The 15,502-nt window shown below is 37.7% G+C and overlaps 3 protein-coding genes across 10 annotated transcripts; 2 read left to right on the top strand and 1 right to left on the bottom strand.

Annotated features, from left to right (window-relative positions):
• Positions 1 to 430: 430 nt before the first annotated feature.
• LOC107270819 (3-oxoacyl-[acyl-carrier-protein] reductase FabG) lies at positions 431 to 3,448 on the top strand. Of its 5 annotated transcripts, XM_015746150.2 has the most exons (7): positions 431 to 594; positions 662 to 833; positions 912 to 974; positions 1,231 to 1,498; positions 2,412 to 2,748; positions 2,832 to 3,033; positions 3,121 to 3,448. In XM_015746150.2, the coding sequence occupies exons 1-7, from the start codon at positions 524 to 526 to the stop codon at positions 3,361 to 3,363; spliced, it is 1,356 nt and encodes a 451-aa protein (XP_015601636.1). In that variant the 5' UTR covers positions 431 to 523; the 3' UTR covers positions 3,364 to 3,448. The 5 variants fall into 5 exon arrangements, with proteins under 5 accessions (XP_015601636.1, XP_015601640.1, XP_015601638.1 ...); XM_015746154.2 differs by lacking the exons at positions 431 to 594; positions 662 to 833; positions 912 to 974; positions 1,231 to 1,498 and adding an exon at positions 1,909 to 2,054; XM_015746152.2 differs by lacking the exons at positions 431 to 594; positions 662 to 833; positions 912 to 974; positions 1,231 to 1,498 and adding an exon at positions 1,931 to 2,150.
• A 191-nt stretch (positions 3,449 to 3,639) lies between these two features.
• Positions 3,640 to 8,468, top strand: LOC107270814. Its single transcript, XM_015746140.2, has 3 exons — positions 3,640 to 4,144; positions 4,230 to 4,346; positions 4,428 to 8,468. The coding sequence occupies exons 1-3, from the start codon at positions 4,055 to 4,057 to the stop codon at positions 8,307 to 8,309; spliced, it is 4,089 nt and encodes a 1,362-aa protein (XP_015601626.1). The 5' UTR covers positions 3,640 to 4,054; the 3' UTR covers positions 8,310 to 8,468.
• Positions 8,469 to 9,891: 1,423 nt separating this feature from the next.
• On the bottom strand, positions 9,892 to 15,436 carry LOC107270820 (transmembrane protein 184B). 4 transcript variants are annotated; one of them, XM_025088111.1, is made up of 7 exons: positions 15,317 to 15,436; positions 14,724 to 15,199; positions 14,160 to 14,368; positions 13,433 to 14,027; positions 13,114 to 13,355; positions 12,955 to 13,039; positions 9,892 to 10,704 (listed from the first exon to the last, which is right to left on the bottom strand). In XM_025088111.1, exons 3-7 carry the CDS (start codon positions 14,358 to 14,360, stop codon positions 10,529 to 10,531), a joined length of 1,299 nt encoding a protein of 432 aa, XP_024943879.1. In that variant the 5' UTR covers positions 14,361 to 14,368; positions 14,724 to 15,199; positions 15,317 to 15,436; the 3' UTR covers positions 9,892 to 10,528. The 4 variants fall into 4 exon arrangements, with proteins under 4 accessions (XP_024943879.1, XP_015601642.1, XP_015601643.1 ...); XM_015746158.2 differs by lacking the exon at positions 9,892 to 10,704 and adding an exon at positions 11,394 to 12,199; XM_015746156.2 differs by lacking the exon at positions 14,724 to 15,199 and having other exon boundaries at positions 10,298 to 10,704; positions 15,317 to 15,404.
• Between the last annotated feature and the right edge of the window lie 66 nt (positions 15,437 to 15,502).

Genomic DNA, 15,502 nt, shown 5'->3' with positions numbered 1-15,502 from the left:
AGAACAGACCTACTATGAACTAAACGACGCAGACTGTTCTTGCCAATAGGATTGTAGACTATAAATTATTCTCTCTATTTAAGTATTAAACTTTTACAACTTTACTCACTAGTCTTTGAACGATACTTATCCTTTTAAAATTGAACTAGTCAGTACTGAGATTTCCATATTAGCTCGCCTAACATCTCCAGTTGTATGTTTTGGTTCGTTGTTTATTACAGTGGAATCTCTGAGATGTAGGAATACTGGAAACCATACGCCTGTATTCGCAGATATCCCTGTAGCATGCTACTATCTCACTCACATTCTGTAGTAGATTGTCTTTTTCGAATGAAACTGCGCATGTGATGTACAGGCCCAGCAAAAATGTTATCAGTGCTAGCCGTGATGCGAAGCAACGAGTACTGAAATACAAAAGGACTAAATCCTATCTGGGCTCCATGTTATAAAGCCACGGTGCCAGCCACCTTGCAGGCATTGTTTTGAATGAACTGAAGTTAGATTTTTCATAATTTTATGAAAGATGTCAAGATACTGTTGTGTAAATTCGTGTACTTCGTTTTGGACTCCTTTCACACATTTATCTTTTTTTAAGTAAATATTTTCGAAAATTGCAAATTATTTCTAATATTGTTTACTAATATTGCATTTTTGGATTTAGGTTACCTGTTGAGAATGAGCAATTAAAAAATAAATGGCTCAACATAGGCCCAGGATATAAAAGTTTTACAAAATACTCAAAAATTTGCAGCAACCACTTTTTACCAGAAGATTATAGAATACTTGGAGGTAAAAGATTTTTGAACAAAAATGCAGTGCCTAGTATTTTCAAGGTACGATAAATAAATGCTTTGAAAAAATTAACTTCTAAGCTTTAACATTTTTAATTGCTATATACGACTTCTGAACAGGGTCCTGAAGAGTGTTCTCTCAATGAACAAGATTGCTCTTCTTCTTCTGCTGAGACAAATAGAGTATGTATCATATTTTTTTTGTATTCTATTCTTACGTACGTATTCTATTTTTAATAATTGTAATTAAAATTATGGTCAGAATTATTTGTATTTCACAATCTAATTGAAAAAAGGTAGACGTTCCTTTAACCTGACATGGGTTTTATGAATGTGCAGAGGTATAATATGCTGTTTGAGACTCGTTAAACATTACAAAATATTGAACCTTACCCTTATGAAGAAAAGGTGTGTTAATTTTTTATTTGGAATGCTTCAGATTGCTGAAATGACAGATGTGTCAGAAATGGAATACAAATGCAACGTTAGTACACAAGTAAGCTTGGACAATTCGGAACTGGAAGATAACGAAAGGCCAAGGAAAAAATTTGGCAGTGTGCTTGTGCAAACTGAATCCCGGATACTTGGTCCTTCTCAAGAAGTAAAAGACCTGCGGCATCAACTAAAACTCTTGAAGGATCGGCTAAGAAGAAAGGACGAAAGGATTGTAAACATAAAAAAATTGGTCCAAAGGCTAAAAGATAGAGGTACTTGTACTAATAATTTAGAAGAAGGGTTATTGAAGAGGTTTTCAGAATTTGATTTAGAATTTTTAAAAAATGAGGAGTACACAAAAAATGAAAGAATTCGCTTTAATTTTGTATTTTTATTCTCCAGGAGCTTACGGATTTTTTCGTACAAAAATAAATCTGCCGCACGCGAACTCATTAAGAAGATTGGTAGATTTTACGATTGAGCCTCGATTCGTGCCAAACGTTTTTGAATTTTTGAAACGCGAAACTCAAAATAACGAATATTTAAAAGATGTAGCATTTATTTTTGACACTATGGCAATAAGAAAAAAATTTTGTTGGATACGAAATTTGACAGGTGTAGAGGTTAGCTTGATTATGGACCAATAGCTTAAACTTTTTGAGAGACTGTACAGTGTGTGATAGACATCCTACTACATTGGCCTGTTTCCTCGCTATCTCTTTCTACGGGGCTCTCACCAATGCCGTACGCGTCCAGTATACTTATATTTCAGTGACGTGAAGTGAGTGAAACAGCTGCGCGCTCGCCGGGCTACTTAAGAATTACAGCGTACGCATTCTAGTATATCTATATTTCAGTGATTGACAAGTGTTGTTTGCTGGTGTATCTACAAACCGGTTGCGTATCATTCTCCAGTATTATCAAGTGAACAACAAATTTTTATACGTATTAGATTTCCCCGATTTAAAAAAATTCAATTGACTACTGTAATTTTCTTAAAATTTGAGCAGTTGCTAAGTTTACCCCTTTGCAGTAATAAAAATTTGTTGATACTCACTTCTTCTCTGTTATCAATATTGACTGATACCATACATATTTTACATATGTAATTCTAAAAAAATGCTCTAATAGCTATCTTAAGAAAAGAGTCATTCATAACTCAGACGTTATATAATGTTTTTCCAGCGTTTTCATATCAAAAGAATATGGCTTTTACGGGCAAGGTAGTACTAATAACTGGAGCGAGTTCAGGCATTGGAGCAGCAACAGCCATTCACTTGTCTCAGCTTGGTGCACATTTATCCATAACTGGACGTAATTTACAAAATCTGGAAAAAGTTGCTAGCGAATGCAAAAAACCAAAGCCTTTTATCGTCATTGGAGAACTGACCAGCGAGACTGACAGAAAGAATGTCATTGATTCTACAATTAAACACTATGGTAAACTGGATGTGCTAATTAATAATGCTGGTATTTTGGAAAATGGAAGCATTGAGAATACAAGTTTGGAGCAGTATGACCGGTAACTATTATAATAATAAAATTATGATTGAAGATAGCATATGATATTAATTGATACTAATACATCATGTTTCCATTTCTTAGAATGTTCGATACAAACGTTAAACAAATTTATCACTTAACTATGATGGCTGTACCACATCTCATTAAATCCAAGGGAAACATTGTCAATGTTTCGAGTGTAAATGGAATGAGATCTTTTCCAGGAGTTTTGGCTTACTGTATGAGCAAAGCAGCTGTAGATCAATTTACACGTTGTGTTGCTTTAGAGCTTGCAGATAAACAGGTATGGACATATAACGTTTATTCAAATAATTTATATAATTATATCAAGCAGTACTAAGACTTAAGTAAAATATTTTCCGTACTTTAGATTCGCGTGAATTCAGTGAACCCAGGTGTCACTGTAACAAATTTACATAAAAACAGTGGAATGAGTGAAGAGCAATTAAAGAACTTTTTCGAGCGTAGTAAAACTACCCATGCTCTTGGACGCCCAGGAGATGTAACAGAAGTTGCAAAGACAATAGCATTTCTTGCTAGCGAAGATGCAAGTTTTATTACCGGAGCAACCATTCCCGTTGATGGAGGAAGACACGCAATGTGTCCTCGTTAAAGATATGAATAATTGAAAAATATTTTTATATATTGTGCTGTTGGATTTCATGACGTCTATAAATACATGATATCTTAATTATAAATAAAGGAGTAATAAATCATAGAAATAAGATAATGCACCAATCATAAAGAATATAAATCAAAATGTGATTATTTGACGTTTTCATCTGCATTTGATTATGTTGTCACATAAAAGTGTCACCGCACGCGTTCGAAAACTTACTTTTTTAAAGACAGATTTTGACATTTTTATTATAGACAGCAACCTAATATGACTATCGAGGATTCGTAGTTGTTTTTATTTAAAGAAATTAATTTAAAACATTGAAAACTCCTAATCTCTCGTTCCAATGTCTTCAATCGTCCAAAACTTATAGTAAACATTTGCTTGGAGTAAAGTGACATACATATGTATACGTATGCAACGTAACCGATTGAGAACTTCCTGCTAAAGCCAACCAATTGTAAAGCTCTGTGTTATGCTGTATCAATTTGTACTTCTCAACTGGAAAGCTCCCATTTCTTATGAGTGTGTGAATTGGTTCTTCTTCCTCTTAATCCTATCGACTTCATGTCTGACCAGAGCTAAATGCCAGGTGTAAATTGGTTCAAAACGTTGTTCCGATGTTTACAATTGTGTGCGTTCTAATTCCGCTTCCACTGCGTACTCAATAACAGTAGTACATAAAATGGCGAAAGGAAGTACTGGTTTAAAACATCGAGCCAATACTTATGAAGAAAATACAAATTACTTACGTGAGTTAACAGCTCGAAATGAGGTAAGTAAGAACATTTGAAAGCAAGGATAATAATTGTTAAGCAAAATTATTACATTAACATCACGTTGATTGACTACTGTTTCAGTTGGACAGTAGAAGCCCAGAAGAGTTTAACAGATTATTTGTTAAACTCAATGCAAAAAATGCAGAAAAACTTACCAAACACATGAGGACGTCTGTTATGAGTTGGCATAATAAAACTGTTAGTATATGATTCCACTGAATACTCAAAAACTGTTTAATATTCGAAGGATCACATAACCTATGCTGTATGCTTTAACAGGGAGCAGAGAGATTATACGGTCCTATCCCAGGATTCCCACCAGGTTCTTGGTGGGGAATTCGTATGGATTGTTCCAGGGATCGCGTACACGATCCATTCAGTGCTACTATTCAAGAAGGACCAGTTGGAGCAATATCTATCTGTATTTCTCATTCAAACGAGGATGTAGATGTGGACAATGGTGATACACTGACATTCACCGGGGCAGAGTATGGCCAAAAAGAATCACAGAATGACTCCCTCATTCTGAGTTACCAAAATCAAATACCTATCCGCATAGTTAGGGGATACAGTTTATCAAACAAATTTGCACCTAAGACAGGATACAGATATGATGGCTTGTACATGGTGGTAGCTCACTGGTTAGGTACATCCACGGATTCTAAAGAAGTTCATAAGTTCGCGTTAAAACGTATATCCAATCAGGAACCTTCTCCTTGGAAGAATCGTTTCTCACCGACATCACGACGTTCTCTTCCTGATATCTCAAAACGATCCGAAGCTACCCCAAAAAGTTCAAAGAAAATATTGACCCGAAGCGTATACAGTATATCAGAATCTACAATGCCTGAACCAAAAAGAGGGATGTGCAGCGTAGCAGAAAAACGTAAAATCAATTATGAGAAAGATTCTGCTGTCTCGTCTAGCACAGAAAACGTCTGTTCTATTACACCAGCGAAAATCGTCTCCGACGACCATAGGAACGTGCACGAGAGTATTATCGTCTCTCGACGAGTTTCCAAAAAATTGGGCAACAGCACAGATTTAACAATGGAATCAGGTTCTTCCGTTGTATCCAGCAACGATTCGTTAGTATCCAACGCCAATGCCAGTTACGATCTTACATCAAAGGCTGCCTCATCGAAATTGCAAAATACCAACATATCAATTCGTACGGATCTTTACGACTCCTCTCACAATTTGCAGCAAGATACAAAGAAAGTCGCTTCCACATTTTGCAGAGTCTTCAAGCCAGCCGCTATGTGCAGACGAGTTGATACTTATACGGATAGTGAAAGTGCATCTTCCTATTCTGAGAAAGTAGACGCGTACGTTAGGCTCGATATCTTAAGATTGCCTAAAAAGTCGAATTCTATTGATCAAGAAAAAACAAGTGAAAGAGAAGATAGTAAACAAACGGCATTAAAAGTAGCAGATTCTTCCACGCAAAATACCGTTCCGAAAACTTTGCGCACAAAAGAGAGTACTCAGCAGACCGAACTTGTTTTGCGTGCTTCATCTATGGAGTGCTCCGGGGAAATAACAGATGTATCCGATGACGAAGAATTCCCATCTGATGCGATTGCTTCGAGTACAATGACGAAACAGATTCCCAAGCGTGGGAATATTCATACGGATTCAAATGAGGAAATGTTGAGCGTTGTCAATACAAATTTGAATGACGTTACAACAGTTCAATACAATATGAAGAATACATATCGGATAGAGCATTCATATGCGAAACCATCTTATAGACAAATATGTGATGTTATTGGAGCTCTGCCTGAGAACGTATCAGTAGAAAGAGTTAAAAGAATAATGCTACCATCTGACAGAATATCTGAAAGAATGTCCAGTCCAAAAAGGAGGAGCATAGAGAGTCCAACATCCTCAAGAAATTCTCAAGTGTCGATGGATGAAGCATCAAAAAATTTTGAATCCATAGAATCTTTAACCCCAGATAAAATATTGAATCTTATAGTGAAAGAAAAATATCACCCAATGGCAAAATTATTAATTGGAAGTATGATTGGCGTGGGTACCGGTGAGACAGCTATCTTAAAAGCGTATGACGCGTTAATATCTCAAAATTGTAAAACTGCAAATGACAGTAGTTCCGCTACGGACAAAACTGTATCAAAAACTATACAAAGACTTTCCGAACGTGTAATTAATAAGAAAGTTGCTAAAAATTTAAATTATCATCAAGAAATGAGTGAGTTCGAATCATCAGATTTATCAGTCGGACAAAGAACGCGTAGATTAACACGTCATTACAAAAGCGATCTTGATAATAGTACACGTAGAATATTGAGACGTAAAATACACGATACTCTTGAGATTAACGATAAACGTTCATTGACTAGAAAAAAGAACAACACTAGATTGCGCATAATACGTGGTACGCCATTCCAGTCTGACACAAGAGGAAGATTTCGTGCCATAAGGCAGAATATTGACAGAACAAGACACAACGTGCGCGAGCGTGATTCTAAAGCTGAAGTAGAAAGAGATAAGAGGATTCTCCGTACTGAATTACCAGGAAGTGTGCCAAACTTCGAAGTGATTCGTGAAGATCGTTTACGAGAATCAGATCGCATCTCACAAATCCGACTGAGGAACATTCGTTCTAATGAAGGTACAGCAACATCTTCGAGGAGCCAGAATATCCTGTTGACCAAGACAGCACCTAGTGTTGGTGGAAATAAGAAACGGAAACCAATGCGAAGGAAGCGAAGAGGTGAGATAGCGAATTTAGTGATAGACGCAAATATCAGTCCTAAAATTAGGGGCCCTAGAACCAGAAGACTGAGACTTATAAGTACTAGGACCCGACCTAACGATAAGCCAGTAAATGCTAAAAGTTGTACAGGGAGACCCAATAAGGTCAGTGTAGAGCAGAAGAGGGTAATGAGATCGGATCCGCTAAGTAGAAGTAAACGTACGAATGGTGGTAACACGAATACCAGAAGGATGCAGCATCGCAATATGGAGCGAAAGAGATTGATAGATAGAAAGCTTAAAAAGGTACGTAGGACAAGAGTAGAGCAGTCTAAGTCACAGAGTACAAGGAATATGGAGATGGGAAGATTGTTGAGGAGCAGAAGGGACACGAGGAGCTCTCAGAATTCTATAAGAAAAGAATCATCTGTGCGACAAACTACAAAGTCACCGGATCGGAGTAATGAGAAAAGTACAAAGCCAAAAATGGTTAACGCCACTACACAGTGTTCTCTACTGTGTCATCCGACTATGGACTTCTCACTCCAGGTTGACACCACTACCGTCGTGGACGAGCCAGATTCCCAAAATGTACAAGAGGGCCAAGAGACTGTAAAAATAGAAATAATAGACTTGGAGGAAGTGAAATCTGAAACCTACGAAGAAGACGCTACGTATGACGAGGATACCCATTACACAGATGATCGTGTGTGCGCGTTGGATGTAGCGCAAACCTCTTATCCCGGTATATCATCCCAGATTGGCAGTACTGCACCGGCTGTATCGCATCAATTGAATCCAGATTGTCAGTCACCGGAAAGTGCAGAAGTCATTAGTAATCAGGCTGGTATAAGTGAAAAGCTTTTGCAGCATATATGTGACAGACCATCAGCATTTGTTGCAGTGAATTCAGAGGATGTCAGCATGAAAATTGCCAGGTTAAAGTCGATTGGATTCCGACCAATAAACACAAGCTTGTCACCAGTCAGTGATCGATATACAAATACTTCCAGCAATTATCATCCAACTGACAGTCCCCAATTAGCCAGCAACAGTGCAGTAGCTAAAAGAGCTGTAAACGAGGAGTACGAGAAGTATACCAGCGAGGAGAATAATGTGGTGGGTTATATGGATGAGGAACTGTGCTATCAGGACATAGAGGATGAGGATGACTGTCGCGCTTTGAAACGTGCTTTGATTGAAGAAGTAACAACAACAAAAATGGAAACTGTTGAGGTACCGGTGAAAAGAGTTAAAGAGTCTTCTGATGAATCTGAATTTGAGGAAAGTACACGCTGGGAATCACGATCAAAAAATACTCGGTTGCGGAAACGAAAAGGAAAGTCAGATGTTTTACCATCCGAAGAGGATCCCGATGCACCTTGGCATGGCTGGAGAAAAATTATAAGTAACGAACAAACGCAGTGGGTTGGCTGGTAGTGGACTATATATATATATATATTTTTAGAGAAAGCTTTTACTACTTTTTCTCTTGTTCTTCTCAAACTTTACGGAATGGAAAAATCTCATCGATAACAAACAAATATTATCATTGTTGGTAACGATTGTTTAAAATAAGAGATTTTTATATTACAACTATTGATGAGAATAAGCAGAGTTTTTATTTTTCAAAGCGCCATTCCGCCGAAAGCTTTAATGAAAAATTGTTCTTCGTCATTGTTCGACTGTGCCGAATCAATGTCGACAAGGTGTTGTCGCCTTAGAAAAGAAAATCAATTAAATGTTCTATAATGTTCTATAATGTATATCGTTTTTGAGTTTTGATCAATGTTACTATAATTTGTAAATGATAGTGAGACGTTAAGAGCGGGTAAGCTCGAAAAATTATTGCTGTAATAGTGTCGCGAGATTCCTATATAAAATAGGATATATAAATAAAATTACAATATTTTTTCACAATTATCCAACTCATGGAAACTAGGCCTTAAGCGCACTTTCGAGGATGGTTAAATAAATGTCATACAGGGCGTAATAGATGTTCTGTTCGTTGTACGTAAACACATGGCTTTGCATATCTTCATAATGTGTCTCGGTAGCAAAAGACACAAGGGAGTTTACAGGGTCTTTTTTTCTTTTTGTATTTCTTAAAAATGTCAATTGCAATAAAAATAAATGCAATCATTCAACTAATTACATATCTTTTCAATAGAAGTACCTGCCCTCGCGTATCACGCGCGACTAAACCACAAGCACTTGCATATATCCGGACGTAAAATGTCATGTCTAGGTATCCCGTAGATAGCTGGAAAAATTTCTCTTAAGTACTGGATAAACTTCAATGAGGAAAAAATACGTCGTATATCGGCTTTGTAGAAGGAAAATTGTCCCTTACATCTAATACATCAGCTTAAAATATAACTGGCTCGATTAATAACTTTTCCTTAAGAATCGTAATTCCAGGACGACATTATATCCACAATAGTACATCTGTCAGGATATATTAACCGATTTACACGTTACACCAGGTATCGATAATTTATTTATATCTAACACAATCCCTCAGCCATAGCCCATTCCCTGTTTGGTGAAAATCCTCGTCACTGTCATTGAAAGACTACAATATAATTATACGTAGAATGAACACTGCCCAAATCATTATCGTCACTTTTACTTTTTTTCTACTCCTTTTCTTTTTTTACCTCCCTTTTTCCTTATCTCGGTTATTAAATACAATTTATATTAACGATATATACATTTATCAATTTTCTCTTAACCTAGGACGCGAGGGTAGGTTTGGTGGCGCAAAGCAGACGTTACAATATCATTTCCTTACGCCCTCCAATAGTTAAAATTTTACCTTTTCTTTTTCTCATCTCCTTAATCCTCGTCGCTCACTTCTCGACTGTCCAATAACATTTGGTCGATAGTGAAAGGATCTGCTTAAAACTTTAGGATTCCACTGTAGGTACACGTGCCGACCAAAAGTGAGAGTTACTCGTTGTGCAAGATGATTAAAAAAGTATATCCGTTTTACAGATTAGATACAAAAAAAAACTTAAAATGAATTAAAAGTATTTTGAAATTTTTATTCAAGTTCAAAAACAAAATCAACGTCAATGTCGTCCCATTGTATTTACTCGCACTAATGTGTTATAGCCATCGGGATTTTGTATCCACAATCGACAATACTAGATGAGACGATGAGGTAAAATTGTGACCATTCTTTCTCCTAGTTCGTAACGAAGCGACAACTAAAGAAATAATACAAACATGTTCCTTAAACAGACATTTTAGAGAGACAAAAGCGCAGGTAGGTGGCGCCACGTCTACAACGAGTAACGTTCGTTTTAAACACGTGAGCATTATTAAAATAAATATTTTCTATATTATCCTTATGTAATGTAACATACAACGTAAGTTATTAACTTGATTATAACATCGTGGAACTATTACGATACGGTACAGCGTGCTTACGCCATGTGTGAACTATGACGTCTTTCATAATTTTTTTCTTTTTCATTAATTTTTTCTCTCACCCACACAAATCATCGTCAAAGTGAAACAATGCACGTGAATCCGTAAAAAAAAACTATTTTTTTCCCCTCAAAGAAATACTTCTGGCATACGTGCTCGGCGAGTTTTCTAATGATCTTTCGCCTTTTGTTCCTTGCCATAATCTTGGCTCTCTTTCTTTTCACTTACTGAAATTCGTCGTCGCTGCTCAACAGCATAGTTTTCTCGTTATAGTTTTGGGAGATTGTTGCGACACGTTGATGAGATGTGTTGCGCCTCTGAGGTGGCGGTACTGGCATGTTTTGCGGATCGTCCGGATCGAAGCTGGATACCCGCATCCCTCGTTGACCTTTGGTGCCCCCTGATAGGTTACATTACACGCCTCGAATTACCACAGGCATATCCAGAGAACGTGGATACGTAGAGATTGATCGGAATAGCCAACTGGTATTACATCCCAAATAGGAATCGACCGCATTGGGATGCGAAATCGGTTGGCTCGACCGACCGACTTGTTCGATATTCAATTTTGTTTCACAACGACGCTAGGACGCCTCGTAAAACTCCACATCGCGCGTATATTTTATGAGACGTCATAACAGTGGATGAAAAACAATTTTATTGCTGTTATTATGCCATAAGAAGAAATGATTACAATGCCTATCTAGTTCAAACATATCAGTCAGGTCTGATGGCTGTTAAAGCGAATATCTGAATTCTGCAAATCATTTACCATTTGAACCGTGCAAAGATTACGGTCATACAAAATATTAAAATATAAACGATCATTTGACAGCTGTCCAGAGAGACTGATATTTTTTGAGCTACGCATAGCACTGTGTGTAATAAATACAAGGGAAAATTGCGGGATATGAATTCGTTGGATAGGATGGCAACGGTATTATTACGTAATATATAGGATACCAAATAATGCGTCATGCAAACCGGCATTTAAAAACAGAAAAGGTGGGGAAGTGGGCTGGGAGGAAGTAAGGGAGGATTCGAAGCTGGAAGAATATCGTGCAAGGATATAATAATAACCATAGTAGATAGGTACAGTACACGCGCGTTCGAGAGTTATTATTGGGCCGAATAATATTCATTCCGCTTGCACACATACGTGGGCATGCTAGATACACTATCTTTTTCGTTAAAGAAAAAAAAGAGCGTTATTGAACGTATGATGAAGAAAAAAAAAGGAATTATAAATCAAAGAAGACTAAGACAACAATATAAAAATTAACTAAAATATCATACTCTCAATTAAGTAGCTAGGTAAAATATTCTAAACACGAGTTCCCACTGTCCGATTTGCACTTTTACTTGGTTATTCAATGTTCATTGTGTTTCCTCCTCCTCCTCCTCCTCCTGCTTTCTCTCTCTCTCTCTCTCTCTCTCTCTCTCTCTCTCGTTTTTTTGTTTTATTGTAGTAAAGCAAGTCATTCTAGGAATACACCGTTCACTAAGTATTTCAATGTTACGTGCTTAAATACTATTTTACAGTAGAGCTTATTAATTCACGAATTCAACGGCTAAATTCGCGCAACGTAATATTGTATACGTATACCGAATAGGAATATTCGAAAAATCTTTGTTTTATAAAAACCGTTCAACAATCAAGATGGTGGAAGTCTCGATTCATCCTGCGAGCGGTTATCAATTCAAAAGCGTATAACGTTCGAATGATAATCTTATAAAATGGTATTATGATTTATCCTCATTTTAGTATTTCTCTTTTTTTTTGTATTGTAATCCTTGATCAAAGACGAGCAAAGCCCGGACTCCTGCGTCTTGAAAATAAAAATGAGACCCCTCGCGCACTCACAGCTTTTCGTACGGCAAGTTGGTATTGACGTCTGAAAAACAGCAAACAAATTCTTTTCAAAGTAACTACTCTTTTGACACGTTCACACGATGGGCACGTAGTTCGTTTCTTCTGTCTTTCTCTCACTCTGGGAATTTTGTATCTCTATATTATTCTTATGGCTGCCGCCGTATTACAAGGAGGCACTAAGGAAAGATTTGTGCTTTAGGAATAAGCTAGTGCGCTTGCTCACCCGGTTATTGTGTTATACGTCTACTAGGAAAAAACCAGTGACGCGGTGCATACGGTAGAATTAATTGATTATTAATCGCGAGTTTTGCGTCTTGTGTGGGCAGTGTTGTAATTATAAACAAAATATTGCTAGTGAGATATAAATTATTTACAAAAGCCATAAGCTTGCAAGCACCATGTCAATTTGAGTGGATTCTTAGTTAATTAATGTAGTTTACTATTTAATGTGAAGTCAATAAAATAGTAAACTCGCTTGCGTATCTATATACAAAGGATCCAAGTAGACATTTTGTAATTTTTTAAAGAATATTTCTCCTGCAATATTTAACTATAAGATCTATAAAACAAAAACGTAAAGCTGCCACTGAGAACTGACAAAGGGAGTGACTGTATGTCAGATATAATGCATGCCAAATAAAATTGTTGCCATACCAATTACATGGACTATATGCAAAAATGTTATACATTATATAATACAAACAAAGCAAATAAGAAATCTTGCGGATAATCAAGTTTAATAAAAGTGACAGGAACGAGAAAAGTGAGTTTACTCACCAGAGCTATACTGTGTATACTGCTGATACTGTGGGTGAAAGTTGTGAATAGCGTCGGTCATAATATCCTTGGGATTCATCGTTTCCTGTCGATTCAAATAAAATATGCTCACCTTCACATAATGGAGTTTGATACGGTTCAATGGGAAACATAACTCACCTTAAGACTGCTGCTGATGCTCTGCATGGTGACACTACGACCTCTGGAGTCAGTAACGCAGCCAGCTGAATATACTTGATACGGGAAGGCATAGCGTAATGCAATAGCAGCAAATAACATCTCAATGCATATCAGAAAATTTTGATATCCTGCCGACACGGTACCAGCACTTGTTGATTGACCAAGACTATTAATGACAGGTGAGATAACATTGGCCTTTTCTAAGACGGCTAACAGCACACCTAGAAAACAGAAAAATTTTAGAATGTTAACGATCCTGTTAAAGATTAAATAATTATTATAAAACATAAGAACATACCTTGCCAGAATGACAGGAAAATGACACTCTTTACAGTGCAGAATTTCAAGACAGGCTCAAAAGGTGTGAGTAGGTCTCTTGTAGCAAAATAGAATAGAAAGAGCCCATAAAGAGCAAGAGACACACTGATATTATAAATAACAGTAATGTAGATGTATCCTCCATCGGGAGACCAATCACCATCCCGATAATGGCCAAAGGCCTGAAGGAATATGATAACGAAAGCCATAACCGGTTTCACAAGACAAAATTGTAATGTAGCCTGCTTGCAAAATCGTAGGAAACCAATGGTGTAGGTCTTGCCCACTAGGCAGCAGGTACCATATAGGCAATTGGAACGAATGGGTTTCCCTCGAATCTCAGACATGATGTTACCCTCACCTCCCAGGTACTCGTAACACAGAGACAGGAAATTATAAATGACAAATGCCTCATAGCAGTCACGTACAGTAAAGAAGTACACATAGTAACTTTCGCTGTTAAAGAATAACAGGGAGACCCAAGAGTAGGTAGCATAAATCGGTACAATGAATAGAATCCTAACAATCCACCGTTGCTCTGCTGGATTTGTGTACCACCTGAGGTGCTGGTAAATCTGTGGAACAGAAAGCTCACTCATTAATTGCTATATGAAAGTATAAACACATACAAACTTCCTATTTTCTAACATGATCACGAATGCGTTTTACTTCATAACGCGACCGTGTACATTTATTTAGCAATTTACCTGCTGGCAAGTCAAAAACAATGCGACCCAGACAAACGCTCCAGCGATACCCTGAGCAGCCCGCGTTTGTAAGAAGATAGGCGTAACCTCCTTGGTATCCTCGGTCGTCAAACCTGTAACAACACTTGTGACAGTTGTTGCTGTCACGTTGTTGACCACCGAGGCCATGGTCGACGTCCCCGGTAGGGTACTGCTACTCATACTTCAATCTGTACAGAAAGAGTAGCCATGCGTAACGTACACTCGTACACTTAAAATAGGTACACTACGTAAAAAAAAAAGGAAAGTTCAAACAGTAAATACTCCATAATTAAACCAAAAGCACAGAATATACCATAACATATGAAATCATTCCATGTCGTACACAGACGACCAAGTGGTCCGTACGTTAAAAATCAATATGCACAACAACAACAACGGTACTACGTTCGTGCGCGAAATTCCATTTCGTCGGACGCACCAGCGAAACGATAACCGAGTTTATCAATTATCTTGATAAGGACAATATCTGTGAAGAACTAGCAATATCACTTTCATTGTCTTAGCGAAATTATGTGGGCTGACCTGCGAGAATGGCTCCAATTTCTGAGAAATCTGGAGACAGATCGTCAGTTCCAGTTAAACCAGCCAGAGACGCAAGTTGACCTTCCACGCGAAACAGCAGGTCCAATTAATCGCGAGCCACTCGGAGGACACGTTCTCGCGGTCCAGTGATCACCGTGTTTTGCATCCACCTGACATTTCGTAGCACCTTATCTACTATAATGCTTCACTTCACACACAAGTACAGCGTCGATCCCGTATAGGATATAAGTATATTTTGAACGTTGTTCCTGGTTGACAAATACCTGTTTCAATCCGTACTACTACGCGTGTCCATCTATTTCACTATCTATCCCTTTTCACTTCACTCAGACTTCAGGTCTCTGTACTGTAGGATTGGGAGACTGACTGGGACATCCTACTACATCCTAAAACCTCGATGACGCCAGTGCTGCCACGCATGCGCCTGCGTGAAAAAGGCTGAACTCGTTTTACTTCTGGAAACGGAGTTCTACATTACAGCTCGTTGCTGTAACTTACTTTTTGCTAAGCTCTCCCCGATTATATTGATAAGACTGATTGTATTATCTCCTTGATTATTTGATAAACGTTACCTGTGTTTGTTATATGGTGAGCTGTCAAGAGAACGTCTTGCTTTACGCACACTCCTTATAATGTGAAAGGAGTCTCCATGAAGGATTTATAAAACGGAGGGGATTGCTGGCATGTACCACGTGTCGATCAAGGCTGTCATACGTACCTCTTGACTTTCTTGCCCTCGCTACTCGAATTAGCAGTCA

The sequence above is a fragment of the Cephus cinctus genome, unplaced genomic scaffold (genome assembly GCF_000341935.2).
Source record: "Cephus cinctus unplaced genomic scaffold, Ccin1 Ccin1_scaffold0839, whole genome shotgun sequence".
Classification (NCBI taxonomy): Eukaryota; Metazoa; Arthropoda; class Insecta; order Hymenoptera; family Cephidae; genus Cephus; species Cephus cinctus.
Note: the sequence above shows the minus strand (reverse complement) of the source record. Positions and strands in the feature narration are given on the sequence as shown.